We start from the raw sequence: 18,721 nt of genomic DNA, 5'->3' as shown, positions 1-18,721 counted from the left end.
TTCTACTCTGATAGACTAAGACTCTCTGAGATCACGAGCCATCGGAAATCTTTCCTCCTGGAAGGTGGTTTTTGTTCAGGTTGTTTTGGGTCAGGAGACCATGAAAGAATAAAGTGTCCGTGTGGGGATGGTTTGGAGGGGGGAACAAAGTGTCACATGTGTGACAGGTATGTGGAAAGGAGGCTACTGGGGAAGGAGAAGGTGCAAAAAGAGGAGGGGAGGGGGGCAAAAGGGATAAAGGGGAGAGAAGCAATGCAAACCACAATTGTTTGAAAACACTGTAATGAAACCTAACTCTTAATATGTTAATAAAAACATTCTTCTTAGGAGAAGAGGGCTACACAAGCTGCTTTCTTGTGGGATGTTTTAGCCCGGTTAAGCTCCAATTACGAATGTAACATGTGACAATGCTCAATAGATCCCCAATCTTTGGAAATTTTAGAGGAGATCGGGCGTGTTCAGGGTGGTATGACTGTAGACTGAAAATTTTAGAATGGAACAAAAGTTTTTAGATTGACTTTAAATTAGGTGTGGTGATAGAATTTTCTAGAGATAAGGAAGGTCACTGGGTTGCCCAAGTACTAGCTTCAAAGAACCCCATGAAAAAAATGACATGAGTGGTGGCATGTGCTTGCAATCAAAACCCTGGGGAGGCAGAGAGAGGTAGATTCCTGGGCGCTCATTGGCTAAACAGCCCGCCTTGCTTGGAAAGTTCCAGGTCAATGAGAGGCCCTGCCTCAGAGTGGATGGATGACTTTCCTGTGCATGATGCCTAAGGCTGTCCCCTGGCCTCCATACACATGTGCACACACGTACATGCATACCATACATACATACATACATATATACATACATACATACATACATATACACACACATATAAAAAATAAACTATCCTTTCATTGGAGATTTCACCCATTTAAGCACAATTTGTCACAAGCTCCACAAAGGTCTTGTTTGCTGTTTTCTGTAATCCCAGATCCTGTCTGTTTCTTTTTCAAGAGTTCTGTGATGCAAAAGTAAAACCTTTGAGTTGTATGAATTTTTGTGAATGATATGAAAAAATCTGGAACACAAGATTAAAAACTGCTTTGAGTTTTAATTAAGGATGGATGCATATACAATACTTAGAAGTGAGTAGTATTTTTCTAAACTATTAATTTGTTTAAAATTACTTGTATTTTTATTAGGGGTGTGTGTGTGTGTGTGTGTGTGTGTGTGTCTATGCACATAAGTGCAGGTGCCCTCATTGTTCAGAAGTAATGAATCTTCAGGCCTGGGATTACAGGTTGTGTCACCTGATGCATATGCTGGGACTTGAACACATGTCCTCTGAAGAACAGTCAATGCTTTTAGCCACTGACTCATCTCTTCAGTCCCATGTTTGATAGTTTTTGACTCTGACATGGGCACATTTGGAGTATCGGGGAAGCAGGCCTATTTCTTGGCAGAATGCTCGACACTGGGTTTCTTAGGCATGCTGTCTATATTATTCCTAACTTCCTTGCCTTTGAGAGTCGCTACTCCGTGACTCTGATGCAAAGAGGCTGATGTTGGGACAGTGCTTAGCGCTGCACTGACAGCCTCTTCAGAGCTGTCTAGCTCTCTGATCTAGTGGGTTCTGAAGATGCTTTGTTCTGTTTCCGCTGTTGCCATGTTCTGGGCCTGTCAGTTCTAAAGCAACGGTTGCATATTGTTTTTACATCCTTAGGACTGCTGAGAGAGAAGTAAATTTATTTGTAGAATGGACTAAACTCTGTCCTGCCTTCCATGCAAATCAAAGCGTCTGGAAGAATCATTAGGAGAGCCTGCAGGTTTGGGCTTGATCTACAGCTCAAAAGAGTTGTCACCACCTGAAGCCTGGGGTGGCGGAGACTCCCTGCAGAGCAGTCTGAATGCCTAGGTACTGAAGCACACAGCATCATGATTTTATTTTTCTGAACACCAAGGCAGGTTGTCATTGGTTAAAGTACCAAAACAAGTGCTGTGATGGAGGAGTAGACTTCTGGAATGAACAAGCCTTGCTTGCACCAATGACACATGGCTTCCCCTTCTCAATTAGAATGTGGAACGGGCTGAGCTTTAGTTTGGAATGTTGTGTTGCTTTTCCAGGCCGTTGTCACTTAATAGAGATTAATATTACAAAAGAGACAACAATGGGAAAAGAAATAGTTTTTAAAGCCTTATTGCTAATTAAAATTTTTATTTTTGTGCATGTACATGCGTGGGCTCATGTGTGCCACGGCTTGCACATGGAGATCAGAGGACAACTGGAGGGAGTCAGTTGGCTTCTTTCACTCTAAGGGTTCCAGGGACAAATCAAGTCATCAGGCCTGGTGGCAAGCACGTTAACCTGCCGAGTGATCTCACGGGCCCCTCATTACCAATTTATACCAATTTCAACTTCAGAGTCAAACATGGGAAAGTACTATGTATATATTGAGACAGAGTCTCTCTCCATAGTCCTGGATGTCCTGGAACTCACTATGTAGACCAGACTGTACTCAAACTCAGAGATCTGCCTGCCTCTGCCTCCCAAGTGCTGAGATTAAAGGTGTGCGCCACTGTGCTGGGGGTGAAAGGTTATTTTCGAGTGTGTGGGAAGGGGCTGGAGAGACGGCTCAGAAGTAAGAGTGCCGGCTGCTCTTCCAGAGGATAGAAGTTCAGTTCCCAGCAGCCACGCACCCACGCCAGACAGATCACATACTCCTGTAACCCAGCTCTGGGGCTTCTGGTGTAAAATAAATCATTTTTACAACTTGGTGGGAAATATTAAGCTTCCTACAGTCTGTGGGATACAAATTTCCTGTCATTCTTCTATTACAGGTAAATTTTAAACCTTGGGCTACACACACTACAGCAAACCAACGGAATTGAGCTATTTACAGGCTAGGGAGTGGTCTTTTCAGAGCTGGCTGTCACCATAGACCAGGGGCTGGCAAAACTTCAGTTTGGATCCTGCCACTGGCCTAACAGTGAAACCAACTCTAGCACCATGTGTCTGTGTCTCAAGTGTATTCTGATTTTCTACCAGCAGAGGCCACTGTGGACCTCATTAAATTCAAACTTAGACTCAATTAGGAAAGAAGGCAACTTTCAAAAAATAAATAAAGCTCCTCCCGTTTCCACAACTTTAAACAAATGCTCTCATATTTGATCCTCCGTCCTCGGGATATCTTCCAGACACGCAGAGATAAGTTTACAGCTAGACCAATACTACAGGAAGTATTTAGTGTCAGGAAAGGGCCCGGTATGAGGATACCTTTCCGGAACAGGTTTCTAGCTGTTTCCCATTTGCCTAGTGACCCTGACACATCTGCAGAAGGATTGTGTAGATAAAATTGATGGATATTATTGGTTCTTAATTCTCTATTCCTCTGTCTCAGCAGACATTTCTATCTTGAGGCACCCGGTCTACATAAGCACCAACTACTTAAAAAAAAAAGTTTGTTTTTGAAAGTGAGGTGGCATAGACCCTTCGTTCCTGGGAGGACCTTTAGGTGCCTGCCCATACTCAGTGTCTTGGATGCTTCTCTGACCCCTCGCGATGTTCAGCAGCATCTTGAAGTCTTGCTCCAAAGATTTAAAAGTGCTTACCTTTCTTAGGGGCTGCCTTGGTGATGCTGAGCTTGCCAGCTTTCTTAAACAAGCCTCGGATGCCTCCCTTCCCCTCCTCACACTCGTTGTCTTTGATTGTGGCCTCCAGAGCCAGTCTCTCCTGTTCCAGTCTCTCCAGCTCATCTGAAGAGAGTAGAGACAGTCAGCAACTCCGCTCAGAGGGACAGAGTTTCCAGGAAAGTCTTAGAGATGCATCGAGCATTCCATACAGTGATGCGATGTGATGAGAGATGGCTGTGCAATGGTATGGTTGCCTTTCTCTGACCATTAAAAAGTAATGTTTTCAGCAAATTGTATTCAGAAAGTACTAACAGCTGCTCAGAACAAAACAGAACAAAACAAAACAGAAACCAAACTAGCTCCATGCATGACATCATGGGGCTTTGATTTGTGAGGGTAAAGAAAAGTTTGTTTGTTTGTTTGGTTTGTTTTTTTGAGACAGGGTTTTCTGTGTAATGGCTCTGGATGTCCTGAATCTCGATTTGTAGACCAGGTGGCCTTGAATTCTTCCTGCTTCTGCCTCTGGAGTGCTGGGATTAAAGGTGGGTGCCACCATGCCCAGCGAAGTCCCTACTGAATCACTGACTTAACGATTAATTTACCAGGTAAGAGTTTCAACAAGTAGAAGCAACAATATCGCAGAAGTATTCTGGGCATCCATCCCACACAGCAAGAGCTTTGGGTTGAAACAGAAAATCAAGAGCAAGAATTGCAGACAGATACCTGGGAATGCTGGTTTGCACATGCGAACCCAGCACTTGGGAGGCAGAAGCAGGAAGGCCAGGAATTCAGGGTCGTCCTTGGCTACACATGTGAGTTTAATGCCTGCCCAGGCTACAATGAGACTCTGTCTCAACAGGCCAAAGATGCTGGGGTGAATTACAAAAATATAACCAGATCTGAGAATCAACTTCTCTGATCTTTGAATACAAACTGAACAAAGTAGCCAGCACTGATTGACTGATTGTGTCTCTTAAGTGAACAACAAGACAAAGAAACGCATTATGGAGTGAGTGACTGAAGGCAAAGAGTCAAAGCCAAGGTTTCTGGGAGAATGCCAGAGCCCAGATGGCTGAAAAGTCACTCGAAATGCTTGAGTCTAAACCAAGAGTCAAACTGTGCAAAATTTCCTCCAGGAGGTTCAGGACCACTATCCAGGCTTTGATGTTGTATCTGGCTCCTTATTAGCTGCTCTGAGTTCTGATTGTGTTGGAAAGTTCCTAGCCAATCTCTCCATCTCTCCCCTCAACCCATTTCTCTATATAGCATAATATAATATTCAATCTCTCTCTGACCTTAGCAAGTAAGAGATTATAAACAGTCACATGACAGTGCTGAGCTAACAAGCATATTCTCGAATTTCCCTCAGATCTTCTATCTCATTGCCTGCTGAGAAATCAGCCTTGGGAAATAAGCCCTGCTCCAAGGGAGAGGGCAGAAAACCCAGATTCAGTGTTACAAAACCTTGCTAGTGCTTCTGTAAATGTCAATCCTCACCATTGCCTTATCTCTCTGTGAAGGGACAATTCCACCTTAACTAAATCTGTCCAGCTACCCAGAACCACCGGGCCCCTTTCCAGGTCTTAGCAATTAATCTTTTGCCAGTGGCATGAGATTTAGAGTCAGATCTCCCGTGTGATCTCCCAAAGCTTCAAAGGTTCTCATGATGAGCAGCCATAGAAGGGCTGGGAAAGAGGCTGATGGTCTTAGAGATCAGGTGAGTCGTGCTTGCACTGACATTAAAAGGTGAGGGCAATCTGTATTGCAGTGGGGGCTACAAGCAGTAGGAGCTCAGCAGCTGGCTTTCTGTGACTTCAGTCATTTACTCTATGTCTCAGACCTCCTGTGGAATGGAAAATCAGAACACTTTCCCACCCTCTAAGCTTCATAAGGAGAATAAACAGCAGTGTGACTTGGAGCTCCACGGAGACCAGAGCAGCAATGTATTCATTAGGCAGAGTATTTATGCTCCTTCTGGACATGGGTCTTCTCAGGCAAAGCAAACTACCTTGAGAAGGCTGGGAGTTGTGTTAACCCTGTTTATTGCACACTCTCTGCGTGCTGTGTTTTATTCCTTTCCAAATGGCTCAGAGATGATTACTATGATTTTCTTCATTTTGTAGAGTAAGAAACCAAAGCCCACAAAAGTTAAGGAACTTGCGTGACTGTCATCAAGCTAGACTTAAATACGAAGAGGTCAGTTTGGCTGTCAGTCTGTGTGCTTCCCAACATGAAGACCTTCTTGCTGCTTGTTATGATTACATTACAGCTGTTTCTATTAACTGCCAGACTCTTCATCAAATGAACTAAAACATTTGCAGGCACAGGGTGCCAAGCCAAGCCACACCCCCAATGGTGGTTCTGGAACATGTCATTTTAGGGAGCACTCTAACGATCTGGGTTAGTGGGAGGCTGCCTCAGATTTCCAGCAGAGACATTCTCCTATAGACCTCTTCCAGGAACTTAGCTGTGAACTACTTGGAGGCAACTGAGGACTACACAAAGGAAGGCGTGGATCCATTTTCTTTCTCTCTCTGACAGATTCCAGCACACCCTGTGTTTAGCTACTAACTGTGCTCTGCTTGGGCAAAGATAGTTTAAATCCTCTTTTGTCAATGAGCCAGCTAGCTGAGCACACCCCCAAGTGTCTCTAGCCATTTGTTCCAAGATGAGTCTGTAGACCATCCAGGATGAGCCAACTGCAGAACCCGAGGCTCAGGAGACAGGCCAAAATCCGCTCCTAAGTTTCAAATTCATTAATTTTCTTGTAGAGCAGACAGGCTGGTGAAATCTGTTCTGGAGGCTAAAATCAGCTTGCAGTCATCTTGGGTTTCAGGGCCACAAGTGGTACCATGTCCACTGCACACAAGTCTTCACTAGAGTGACACTTCATCATTTACTCTGTGGGAGATAGATGGAAGACCTCCTGTGTAACTTCTCACATTGCAATGTGAAACAGAAGTGCCCCCTTGGATGATCTGGGTTTTGAATTATATCTGGTGGACTGCATACCTCTGTTTGCACTGGAAATGAAGAATCAACTTTGCAAAACATTTAAGAGGGATACCAGCTCGCTGAGTTGCAAAAGTAACCATTACTCACAAGAAGGAGCTGTTTTAGGGAGCCGTGAGGTGGACATTAAAGATTACTCATTCTGTACCATAGACACAAACACCATTACTGTCCTTTTGTTTTGTTTTGTTTTGTTTTTGGAGACAGGGTCTTCTTCTGTAGCATAAAAGTCTTCATGTAGCTGAGGTTGTCTTGAGTCTCTACCTCTTCACCCCAAGTACTGTGATTACAGGCCTGTGATCCTAGGCTCAGCTACAACCACACTTTGAATATTCAGGAATCACAGTCTTCACACATGGGAGTTTTGCTTAGGATGCTGGTGTGCAGGGAGAACTATTTTAGACCTCATTTTGTTGTAAAGGAAACTTGAACATAAACAGTGCAGGTGATTTGTCCAAGGTAACATGTCTTCTGACCCTAGTTCTAACATTAGCCCATGTCGCCACTGTCTTTGAGTCTTATGTAGTCTTGGATAGCATCACGATCACTGTGGAGCCTGGGCTGGCTTTCAGCTCCTCATCTTCCTGCTTCAGCTTCATCAGTTCTGGGATTACAGGAATGTGCCACCACACCCCATTGTTCATCCCTCTTTACCAGTGGCTCTCCATCTTCCTAAGGCTGTGACCGACCCTTTAACACAGTGCCTCATATTGCGGTGACTATAACATTACTTTAGCTGCTACTTCATCACTGTAATTTTGCTACTGTTATGAATCATAGTGTAAATATCTACATTTTCTGATGGTTTTAGGTGACTCCTGTGAAAGGGTCACTTAGGGTGGAGACCCACAGGTTCAGAACTGCTGCTCTTTACCGTTCTTCAGTGACCTGGTCATGATATCTGTCTGCCCTTTGGTTTTATAGATTTTGAGAGAATCCCAAGACTATAATGGTGGAAGTAGATGACCTTTGGGTTGTCAGTTGAGAGCAGGATTTGAATAACTTTCTTCCTGCATACCCCGAAAGAATTCTAGTGAGATCTGATACTCAAACTGCTTTGAATAGTGGTTTAGTTACTGTGTTCTGAAGTTCTTCATAAACCACATGGTAACCGATTAGAGAGACTGTAGGCTGAAATTCATTTAGTTGTCAAATGGCCATGTGTTCTAATGTGTCATTGCTTTTTTTAAAGATATCATTTGGGGACTTACAATTCACCATCTGCTTTGATCTTAAAGATAGCAGCAGGAGGAGCATAGGAAGCCAGAGGGCAGTCATAGTCCCCTCCCATTTTATATCCTTTTTTCTTTATTCATTATTAAATTATAACCCTTTCCTTGGTCAATCAACTTGAAGCCACAAATGCTTATATGATTCGGTTGCTGATCTCCAGGTGAAGTCAAGCTGGATTGAAGGCAGGAAGTAGTCCTACAGCCTTGCCTTCCAATCAAGCCATTATTTACTGCTAGGCCATCTGTCTTTATTTTGCTAAGCCATTCGATCAGACACAGCAGTATCACCGTGCTCTGAGCAGGTCATAAATCGTGCAGTTCTTACACAGGGTACTCAATTGCGAATCACACTCTATCACTTTGTTTACTACCAGTGCAATCTGGATTCTTCGTTGTAATTGGCAAACTTGCTAAATACCTCTGGGATGTGAAAAATATGAAGTGCCACATTTTTGTGTTGTCAGGCAATAAATTAATTTATTAAGAAGAAGTATTACTCATCAGTATCAGGTGACTTGCTATGGTGAAGAAGTTATAACATTATGAGCATCAATCTTATTTAAACAAAAAGTTATTCTCATAGACACAGTACAGAAACGATTGTCATTAGCTGGTAAATTACCTAGAAAGCTGATTTCTATTCACTGCTTTATTAACTGTAGTATATGGGCCCTGAGTTGCTAATGTTTCCCTTAAATTATAATCTGCGATGACACTGCGGTGCCCGTGTTGGGAAAGCTATGATGATAATCATTAACATACTGTAATGCAATACTGAAGATTTATCAGGCTCTTATTAAGCCCTATATTACAGTATAATATAATGAACTGCAAGTTTGTTTCTTCTAATCCAAAATCTAATATAAAGCTTGTGCCATAAATTTCCGGAGCTTCATAACAAAGCATGGAGCTGTGACATCAAGCTAATTTCTATCATTACGTTAGATTGTTTTTCACGTGTTCTCTATATATTTGTGTAACATTGCAATTCTGTTTTCCTAGATAGTTGGTACTTATAATTATTTTATTAGCATCCAACTGTATTCTGCCTTTCTTGGCTAAGAAGCAGAGATATTTCAAACACAAGTTGATTGAAATAGTATTTGTTCTCTGGGAAGTTTAAAAGAACTATAGTTCAGTTCCAGGGTTCTTTAAGAGACATTACAGAATCTAGTGGTTAAATTACTTCACAGAAATAAACTAATGGTACATTTTGGTGCCTGGAGAAGCAAGATCAGAGGTGATGTTTTTCAGCTACACTGCATATATAAGCTTGAAGAGACTAACATAATACACAAAGCAAATGCATAATCTAAATACAAATTACATTTTTATTCTTATTTTTAGATTAAAAAACTCAACAGCACCAAATCCAGAAAAAAATAAAAATATATTGAACATAGGATTTGGAGGATCTGATTTGGACCAAGAAGGTACTATGCAAGCTTCCATGGGAGGGAAGAAGTCAATAGTCCTAACCAGCTGTAATGCCCATGAAGTACAACAATGAAGGGTAATACATCCATAAAGATGCAACAATGGCACTCAGATTTTGGTAGTAAGCAACAGCTGCCTAATTGGACTTAAGACTCTCTCAACGAGAAGGAAATAGTGCCTGATACTGGAAACCTAGCCAACTACCCAGGACTAATTAAGCCATAAATCTTAGAGGAGAAACCACTACTTCACTTTACTAATCCAGCATAATTCTTAACTGCATTCTAAGGGCTTATACTTGTACCCTTATGTGTGGTCTTCATCTCTCATCGAAGAAACTTCTCTTTGGATAGATGGGAAGACACAGCTAAACACTGAACTGAACTCGTGGAACCCAGTTGCAGACAGGGAGGAGTGATGAGCAAATGGGTCAAGACTGGGCTGGTGAAACAGAAACAGCTAACCTGAACAAGGGGGAGGGAGCTCATAGACCCCAGACTGATGGCTGAGAGGCTAGCATGGAACTGATCCAGACCCCCTGAATGTGGGTGTCAGTGAGGAGGCCTCGGCAATCTATGGGGCCTCGGATAGTAGATCAGTGTTTATCCCTGGCATACAAGTGGACTTTGGAGGCCCATTCCACATGGAGGGATGCTCTCTCAGCCTGGACAAATGGAGGAGGGCCTAGGCCCTGCCCTGGATGATATGACAAACTTTGGAGATCCACCATGGAGGGCCTTACCCTCCCTGGGGAGTGAAGGGGGATGTGGTGGGAGTTGGGGGAGTTAGGAGGAGGTGGAGGAGAAGGGGGGGAGAGGAGGGGATTGACATGTGAAGCAAGCTTGTTTCTAATTTAAATAAAATAAATAATAGACGGGAAGAATTACAGAAATCCATAACTGATCAAAATGCAGGGAACAACTGATCATGGGGTGCCCAGCACAGACCCAGTGATACATCTCCTAGAAATGACAGGGAAGTTTCTCCCATGACACCTCAACAATATGGCTGCCTAAACAAGACAGAACAAGGATTTTAACACTATAATTCTAGAGAAATCTCTTTCACTACAATTTCCTGTGCCATGCCAATTATATTTCATTCACTCTAACTGGGCTTGCCTGCTGTCCCTGACAATGCTGATTATTCCAATGGCTCTCCTGACACCAGTCACCTGGTCTCTTCTGGCTCCTTCATAGTTTCTCTCTTGGGCTATATTTGCATTGTTGCAGTTTCCACTTCCCCCTTACCAACAATGAGTTTCCACCTTCACTTGCCAGGGATAACCACAAAACCACCATGCATTAGAGAGACTTGAGCAATGGGAATTGTTTTCCACAGTTCTGGAAGTGAGAATTCCGATATCAAGGTGTTAACTGAGATAAGTATCCCAAGGCCACTTGGCCTGGTTTGAGGGTGGTGCTTCCCAGATGGTAAAGCCTAGCTATCTGTCTTAATCTCTTTTTGTAAGAGCACTGGAAAAAGTTGAATTGTGATCTATTAGTGTGGTCCTATTTTTCCTTAATTACATCATTAAAGATGATCTTTACAGACAGTTCCAATCTGAGGCACTAAGATTAGGACTCTGGCACATGAATTGGTGGTTCATAAGGCACAGTTTAGTCAACAACATCTAAATCTGGATCTCAGATATAGGTAGATTACTGACTACCTACTGAAAACCCCCAGCAGGATTTCCCACTGCCTTTGAGTTGAGATACACATCCCTCATTAAAGTTTAAACCTTTTCTTGCATTTCCAATCTCCTTTGCTAGCCCCAGAACTCAGCCAACCAAGGCATTTTTTTTCTTCACAATACCCTGCCCTGTCTCTTAAACATTCAATCAACTTCCAATGCTGCTCTTTATGCCTCCAAACTATTTGTCCATTTTGACTTTTTCTCCTCATCCCTTAAGGAGATTTCCAAGTTTGGGCTGTTACCTCCTCTTGCTTCTATTATTGTAGAAATCTTTTTCAAGTACACATTTTACAGTCTTTTTCCTTGGTGAAATATTTTAAAACAAATTAGATTCATCATCATTTACTCCTAGCATGTCTACCCTTGTACTTCTAAAAGTTAATTTCTTAGCCTATAAAATAGTGGTTTTCTTTTGACATTTTCCTACATACATATTATTGTGTCTTGCTCATATTTGCCACCCCCACCACTGACTACCTTCTGTTCTCTGTCCTGCCCCCTCTCACTGGTCCCCTTTCTCCCTCCAAATGCAACCCATTCTGCTTTCATATCACACATATGTATGAATATACACTAAAACCTAGATTTCACATATGAGAGAAAAAGTGACATCCATTTCCCCATTCTAGGATTCTTTGAGTCATGTCCCAAATGACTGAAATTGTATGAACTTTGTGAGCCAACTTTGACAATTATACCCTCATTTATATCCTTCCGAGAGTTCTTGTTGGTGACAGACTTCAATCCACCCTTTGAATACAGCAGAAGAGGCTTGGGAAGCCCTCAATATTGCCTACCTCACACTTTTCCCTTTGCTGGTGCTGATCTGCTCTGGCTGTGCATGTACCCACCCATTCCTGTTCCTCATATTAATCTTTCTTCATGCTCACCTCTGGGCAAGAGATGTTTGTGCTCAAGTCTCATTATTCTTCTGTCCCTCAACATTGTTTATTTAACTCCTAATCCTCCACTAAACCTCTGTCTTAGTAAGGGTTTTTGTTGCTATGAAGAGACAGCATGACCACAGTAACTCTAATAAATGAAAACATTTAACTGGGGTGGCTTGCTTACAGTTTCAGAGGTTCAGACCATTATTGTCATGGTGGGGAGCATGGCAGCAGACAGGCAAATGTGCTACTGGAGAAATATCTGAGAGTTCTACATCTTGCAGGCAACAGGAAGTCAACTGACAGTCACACGGAGGGAAGCTTGAGCAAATGAGACCTCAAAGCCCACCCCCACAGTGACACACTTTCTCCGACAAGGCCACACCTCCTAATAGTGCCACTCCCTTTTAAGGCCATTTTCTTTCAAACCATCACAACTTCAAGTCATATTTCTTCCAGGAAATTTGGGATTACATGCCCCTTCTTTAGCATAATTTCTCATTCATACATAGTGATCACACTAATATCCATTTCCCGACTACAGCGCCAGTTTCTTAAGTGTAGAAAACAAGCTTATTAATATCATATTACCACTAATACCAATATCATCACCTGCACTCTACATGCTATACAATAGGCACCCCAAAATATCCCCTTGAGTTAGTGTCATTAGAGGATTCACTAGAGGAGCTCAGCTGAAGAGAAGGACTCGTGTTTTCTTCTAATCTTTCAGAAACTCTTCCCATATTCTCTCCTTACTTCATATCTACCAAATTCTCTATAGTGAAGAAACAGGTATGGACCAGAATGAGTGTTTCTGCCTGTGCATTACTCAATGATTCACAGACATGACCCATTCAGATTCATTCCCATGTTTTCTACAAACCAGTTCTTGGCCACCTGAGAGCAAAATACATGCTTCTTCATGTAGGAAAAAAAATCTTCATTTTCTTTAACATCTTATAGAAATTAATTTGGCATGCTACTGTACTGAAGCATGCTGGCTTTGTGGTATGATAATAAGAAAAATCATTGACTACCCTAAGTTTAATCTACACATCTGATTACCAGGACAAAAGTCACTTGTGTTAGCCATGGGAAAACACAGGTAGAGTGTGCACACCATGGACTGAGGGAGAATCATTTTGTTCACACTGAGCACTGTTCTGACCCCAACACCTCGAACAATTCACCATCTGTTGAGTGGGTAAGGAAAATACTTACCTTGTACCTGGAGAACTGGAGAGATGTCAAACCCTTGGCTAATTCTGACGATGACTACACCGATCTCAAAGTCAAAGGCATCACTGAAAGGGGAAGCAACATGTTAAATGTTTTCAGTATTTTCTTTAACCTTTGCATGGGGTAAGTTGTCTCTATGATTCTGAGATCATGAAGCTGTTAAAATTCACTTTAGAATATAGCTAAAAGCAGATATCTTCTTTGGGTTTGTTTTTTCCCTTTGTGCCTTTAAAAAGTAAGTTCTGGGTAGAGGTAAAGACACGATTTACCATGAAGCTGATTTGCTAATAATCCCACCAGCTAGATGTTTTGATTAGGAGTTCTCTACATACTTTAAAATAATTAATCTGTTATTAGGTGATCAAAACAATCAGATATATTTAGAATGGAACATTTATAGATTGCAAAATCTTTTGAAATTATCTGTCTTCCCTCCCTGCCACTGGGAAGACATTTCCAGTGTCATTGGACACCAGTTTCATGGCTTAAAACATCTCCAGTATAGCAGTTGGAAGGCACAGGCAGGTGTGTCTCTGAGTTTGAGCTCAATCTGGTCTACATAGTAACTTCTAGGACAGCCAGTCCTACATAGTTGAGACTGTGCCAACAAACCAACACAAAGGTTTCCAGTTTCTCTGAGGAACTTTTGTTACAGACTCTGCATAGGCCCTTCAAAGAAGCGCTTCCCCCTGGAAATCCTATGTACTTGCAGATGGCTCTGACACCTTCTCTGCCCCAGCCTAAAGAGATCAAAGGGCGTAGACAAGAAGGAGAAGCTACTTGGTTTATCTTAGCTCCTGTATTACAGGTCATAAATCTGAAAGCAAGCCTATTACTTATTTGTGTTAACTAAACATTTCCCTCTGGAAGTTCCCTTGTTGGCTCATCTGCAGAATTGAGACTCAGAATCCCTTATTAGTCAGGGCCCCCCTCCGCAGCATCACCGCAGTCTGTGATTGATTGGTCAGGCCACCCTCTTCAGTATCATTGATGTAGTCTACGATGGCCACCATAAGCAACAAGCTTTCAGTAAGAAGTCAATCTGAACTTTCAGGGAATGATATGAAAAGTTCCACTTAAAATTCAAAACGTAAATTATCTTCACTTTAACAAATCAGGTGTATTCTAACACAGAACTCTACCTAAGCACCACCATTAAGAAGTGGAAGGATTCTACCTGTCCTTTGCCTTCAATCTAGTAGATAGACTTTTAGGTTGTACCTTACATTGTATACCTGGGCAACCTATATACCTTAAACATCTGCTGGGCTACTTAATGGTGGTGTGGGTTTTATTTGTCCACTTTAGTAAAGAACTTATGGGAGCAGGAGAATGTGTTCTCCAGAAACTGAATCTGATATAAGAGAGCTTTGTGCATACAGGTTGTATGCTGTCCTGGTTAGGGCATTATAAACAAGGGCTCGTCCTGGAAACCATCACTTACTGTATGATTCCCACGTAGTTCTCAATCTCTGACAAGGGAGCTTTCCTCCAGTTTCTTTTATATCCAATCACTAGAGTGTTTGGCTTCATTCTCCCCAAGCCTGAGGCCTAAACAGAGGACACAAACACATGAGAAATCCTTCCCATGCCAGTGAAATACTACTGCAGATGAAAAATGATGTCAAAGAGCACTGAAGTAATGATCTGAAGATTAGATTACATCTTAATGTATGTCCTTCATGCCCGTACCCAAGCATAAAATAGGAAGATCAGTTCTAAATCATCTCAGCCATAAATGGATTTTAGATGACAGGAATGTAGCTTTGCTAAATTAGCAGTCATTTGCATTACTTCTGACACACTCATTAAAATGGTTCAATAATTTAAAACCAAGTAAGGGTTGACTTAACTGTCGATGTGCATGTTATAACTTAGAGGTTCAGAACTTATTTCCACCTGTGATGTCCAAAATGTCATCAACAATGAAATCCATGTTTTGGAGACCATTGAAAACTTCCTTATATCATTTGCTGAAGAACAGCTGAGCTGTACTTCTAACAATGCTCTTACATGATAGTGTCCTGAGATTTTGTATTTCACATCAAAGGTTTCAGTCATTTTTAGATGACAGGATACGGCTTCTAGTTAATCAGATTTAATGTGGTAATATTATCAAGCCCGTATTAATTGTAAAGTGATGTCTGAGGCACCTGTGATAGGAGTTTGGAATAATGTAGAGGAGACCAGATATACATGTGCAATTGTAACACAATATATAAATGCAACTGAGGACACACAGGAAGACTTGTGCTCCAGCTGATGGCTCGCAGCTTCATGGAGAAGTGACATTTACACTGGATCTTCAAGTTTAATTGGACAGTGACAACTCAAGTTAAGAAGAGATGCTAGTGAGGGAAGGCCATGTGGGTCATGAAGATACTAAAGAAATGACCAGCACTAGCCATTCTAGAGCACATAGCCATGATTACAAGGACATAGGCACAATTAGGGATTGCTAACATGAGTCTGGCCTTTACATACTTGATATATGCTTCGTGTGAATCTGCATGTTCAATTTTTGTTTTATATTTATTTGTGTGTTTCTTTACTTTCATTTTTCATGACTCGTTTATGATTTTTTAAAACCTTTGAAAAATTTATTCATGTCTATGCTGAATCTTCTGGGCTCTTTCATGCCCCCTCTCCCCCTGTCTATCCCTTGCCTCTTGCTGAAGCCCTTTTCCCTAACAAGTCGCCATCTGTTTTGATGGTCATTTTCTCAGCCCACTGAGTTTAACTGTGGTCAGTTGCATGAACGTGAATATTTGTGAGGCTGCTAATAGTTCACCGCCAACTTATTGGTGGATATACTACTGAAGAAAAAGGCCTCCCTCCGCCAGCACTCATAAATAGCCCATAGTTCTTCTTCCGTAAGGGGCAAGGTCTCATGAACCCCCTCATCCATGCATGATGAAATGATTACAGGTCCAATTTTGTATAGGTCTTGTGCAGGTAGCCACAGTTGTAGTGAGTTCATGGATGTGATGCCATGTTATGTCCAGAAGACACAGTTTTATAGCAGCCCTAGCTCCTGACTCTTATTTCTTTATCCCCCTCCTCTGTGGTACTTCCCAGCCTTAGAGGGGACGGTATTGATAAACCTTTTAGAGCCCAGTTCTCTACAATCACTTAGCCTTCATACTTTGACTAGTTGTTAGTCTCAACATTAAGTAGCGCCTATTGTAAAAGAAGCTTCTCGGATGAAGGCTGGGGCCAGCACTAATCTAGAAACATTCTGTCTATTTAGTAAAACAAGAAGAGCAGTCTCTTCTCTGAGACCTATGACCTCCCTACTCACAGGTTCTTGACCTGGTTTATATTAAAAGGTATGACTTCCTTTCTGTGGAGTGGCCTCAAATCCAATAGAAAAGTGGTTAGTTATCTCAATAATGGTCACGCCACTGTTACACAAGTAGGAGTATCTTGCCAGACAGGTTATTATTGTAGAATTCCTGGAAAGAGGCTGTGACTGCAAAGGCTGATCAATTGATTCAATGATGAGGAGAGGTTGGGATGTTGCAAGTTCAGGGCCAAATAATTACTTATTGCCTCTCTCTGTATGCCATCTAACATTTTTGTGGCCACTGGGTTAACATTTTGAAACACACAAATGCTATATTCAGAAAGTCTCTTGGATTGTTTTAAAATTTTTTTGTACTTTAAATTGCAGAGCTGAGAACTGGGGAACAAGTTTCTGTCGTCACTGTAGAAACAGAAGAGGGAAGGGCAGAGGAAAGAGCGAGAGAGAGGGATCGGAAGCTGCAGACGCCAGCATGTAGCTATAGAGATGATCACATTTATTTAATGTTCTGGAAATAATTCCCAAGGCCGGGGAGATTTTCCGCCCTGATCCACATGCATTTATTAGTGGAGTCTAGCAGCTGCCCACCCGTCATTTGCAAAAGAAAAAAGAGAAACTGTGCCTGACTGGACCACAGCTATCTGCTGCACAAGACGCAAAGAGTTTGAAGTTTTAATAGGATCCTGAATGTCCTCAACCGCCAGAACAAATTTGCATTTCAGTGAGTATGGGGACAGAATGGTGCTGGTAGCCAAAGGCAAACTCATTTTCTGTTTCCAGTGGATCATTCCGAGTTCAGTGTAACAGAACCTCAGCTTTTGCTCAAGCCCTGACTATCCCAAGTTATTTGAAACGCATTTCCTGAGCATCTGTTTTGATCTCTGATGCTTCCTTGGTGAGTGACCTAACTCTGGCCATTGGTTTGAGGAACTTCATGCAACCCAGATGCTACCTTCTGCCTTTGTGCTCACTCCCTCAGAGCCCACCTTACCTGGAGGAGACTCCGGACACCGTCTCTGAAGCAGTCTGCTGCTACTGCAGCATAAAATGCCTTGATTTTGTTCTTTATAAGCCAGGCCTGCTTTTTAGCCATGCCGCTGTTCATCTCCTTAACACACAGCTTGCGAGGTCCCTGTATGACACAATGAAACATTAGTTAGAAGCCCAGCTATTATACACCACACTACTGTTGTTTTCCAAGTGACAAAATCAGTCATTAAAACCCTATTAAATGAAGAGATGGGACTGTGGGAAAAGCACCTCCTTAAATGAGGTTTGCCTAGAACCTTGTTTTTGGAGAGGACCTATGTTGCTCACATGACTCATTTTCAACCCCAAACCTAGGCTTAATGATACCTACGTAAATAACTGCCTTGCGCAGAATGGAAACAAAAGCTGAGGGTATGGCGGAACTCAGGGAAAACACTCAGCATGAATTCACAATCAACCGTGATTCAACACTCAGAACCATGTTTATGAGACTCAAAGAAGTCTCAGTTAGATCCGATTTCCAGAATGGGACAGAGCTCTTGGGAGCTGTGGGTGTAAAGATCAAGATACCCGGGACTAATCTCTCACTGCAGAGAGCCAGCACATGATGAACCGCAAATTCGGCCACAAGCTGCACACCCTGACAATTCTGGTGAACGCTAGGCACCGCTTCTTGGTGTGGTAAGAATTCCTTCATATCACTCTTTCCCTGCGTTGATACATTTATAATCGGGCGAGTTGATGCTTCCTCCTCATTCATTAAATTTGGTGGGAGTAAAAGGTCACATGTCTGTGATGTAAGGGGAGTGAGACAAGCTAAGAGAAGGGGGGGGCAGGCTTGGTGGCGGCAAAGCACCTTGTAACCTCAAGGTTTCATTCTGGAAATCACTGTTTAAGAGTTCTTCTTTCATAAAGGTCCAAGTTAGTTCGCTTCTTCTCATGTTCTAATGCAGTCCAAGAGGTATTTCTAATTATTGCCTATGTGTTTGATAGGGCAGATGAACCACCTAATTTCTCCAGTCTATAGCGTGGTTTGCATTTTGTTTGGATGTCTTAGTTTTCAAGTCCCTTGAGATCTTGATAACATGTAGTGCACTGCCCCTAGAGGGTACAGAGCATGGTGTGAGTGTTGGCATTTCTAATAAGGACCCAGATGATTCAAACGCTATTGGTTCCCCAAACTACACTTAGAATGACAGTCTGGGAGGTCTTTGATAGGAAACAAAGGGCTTTGGGACACAGGAAGATAAGTTCAAACTTTGGTGTCAGACAGAACTTGTCTAGCCCTATGCTTGACTAT

The 18,721-nt window shown here is 42.2% G+C and overlaps 1 protein-coding gene across 1 annotated transcript in view; it reads right to left on the bottom strand.

Moving 5' to 3' along the window:
* Slc12a1 (solute carrier family 12 member 1) overlaps positions 1–18,721 on the bottom strand; it is an 82,064-nt gene that overhangs the window by 11,703 nt on the left and 51,640 nt on the right. The window contains exons 18-21 of the mRNA XM_040746204.1: positions 17,423–17,563; positions 14,572–14,678; positions 13,110–13,192; positions 3,598–3,741 (exon numbers count right to left, since the gene is read on the bottom strand). Coding sequence (XP_040602138.1) covers positions 3,598–3,741; positions 13,110–13,192; positions 14,572–14,678; positions 17,423–17,563 — 475 coding nt within the window. The remainder of the gene's footprint in view (positions 1–3,597; positions 3,742–13,109; positions 13,193–14,571; positions 14,679–17,422; positions 17,564–18,721) is intronic.

The sequence above is a fragment of the Mesocricetus auratus genome, unplaced genomic scaffold, assembly GCF_017639785.1.
Source record: "Mesocricetus auratus isolate SY011 unplaced genomic scaffold, BCM_Maur_2.0 Super-Scaffold_100004, whole genome shotgun sequence".
Taxonomy (NCBI): Eukaryota; Metazoa; Chordata; class Mammalia; order Rodentia; family Cricetidae; genus Mesocricetus; species Mesocricetus auratus.
The sequence above is the reverse complement of the archived record's forward strand: the minus strand, read 5'-3'. Positions and strand labels throughout refer to the sequence as shown.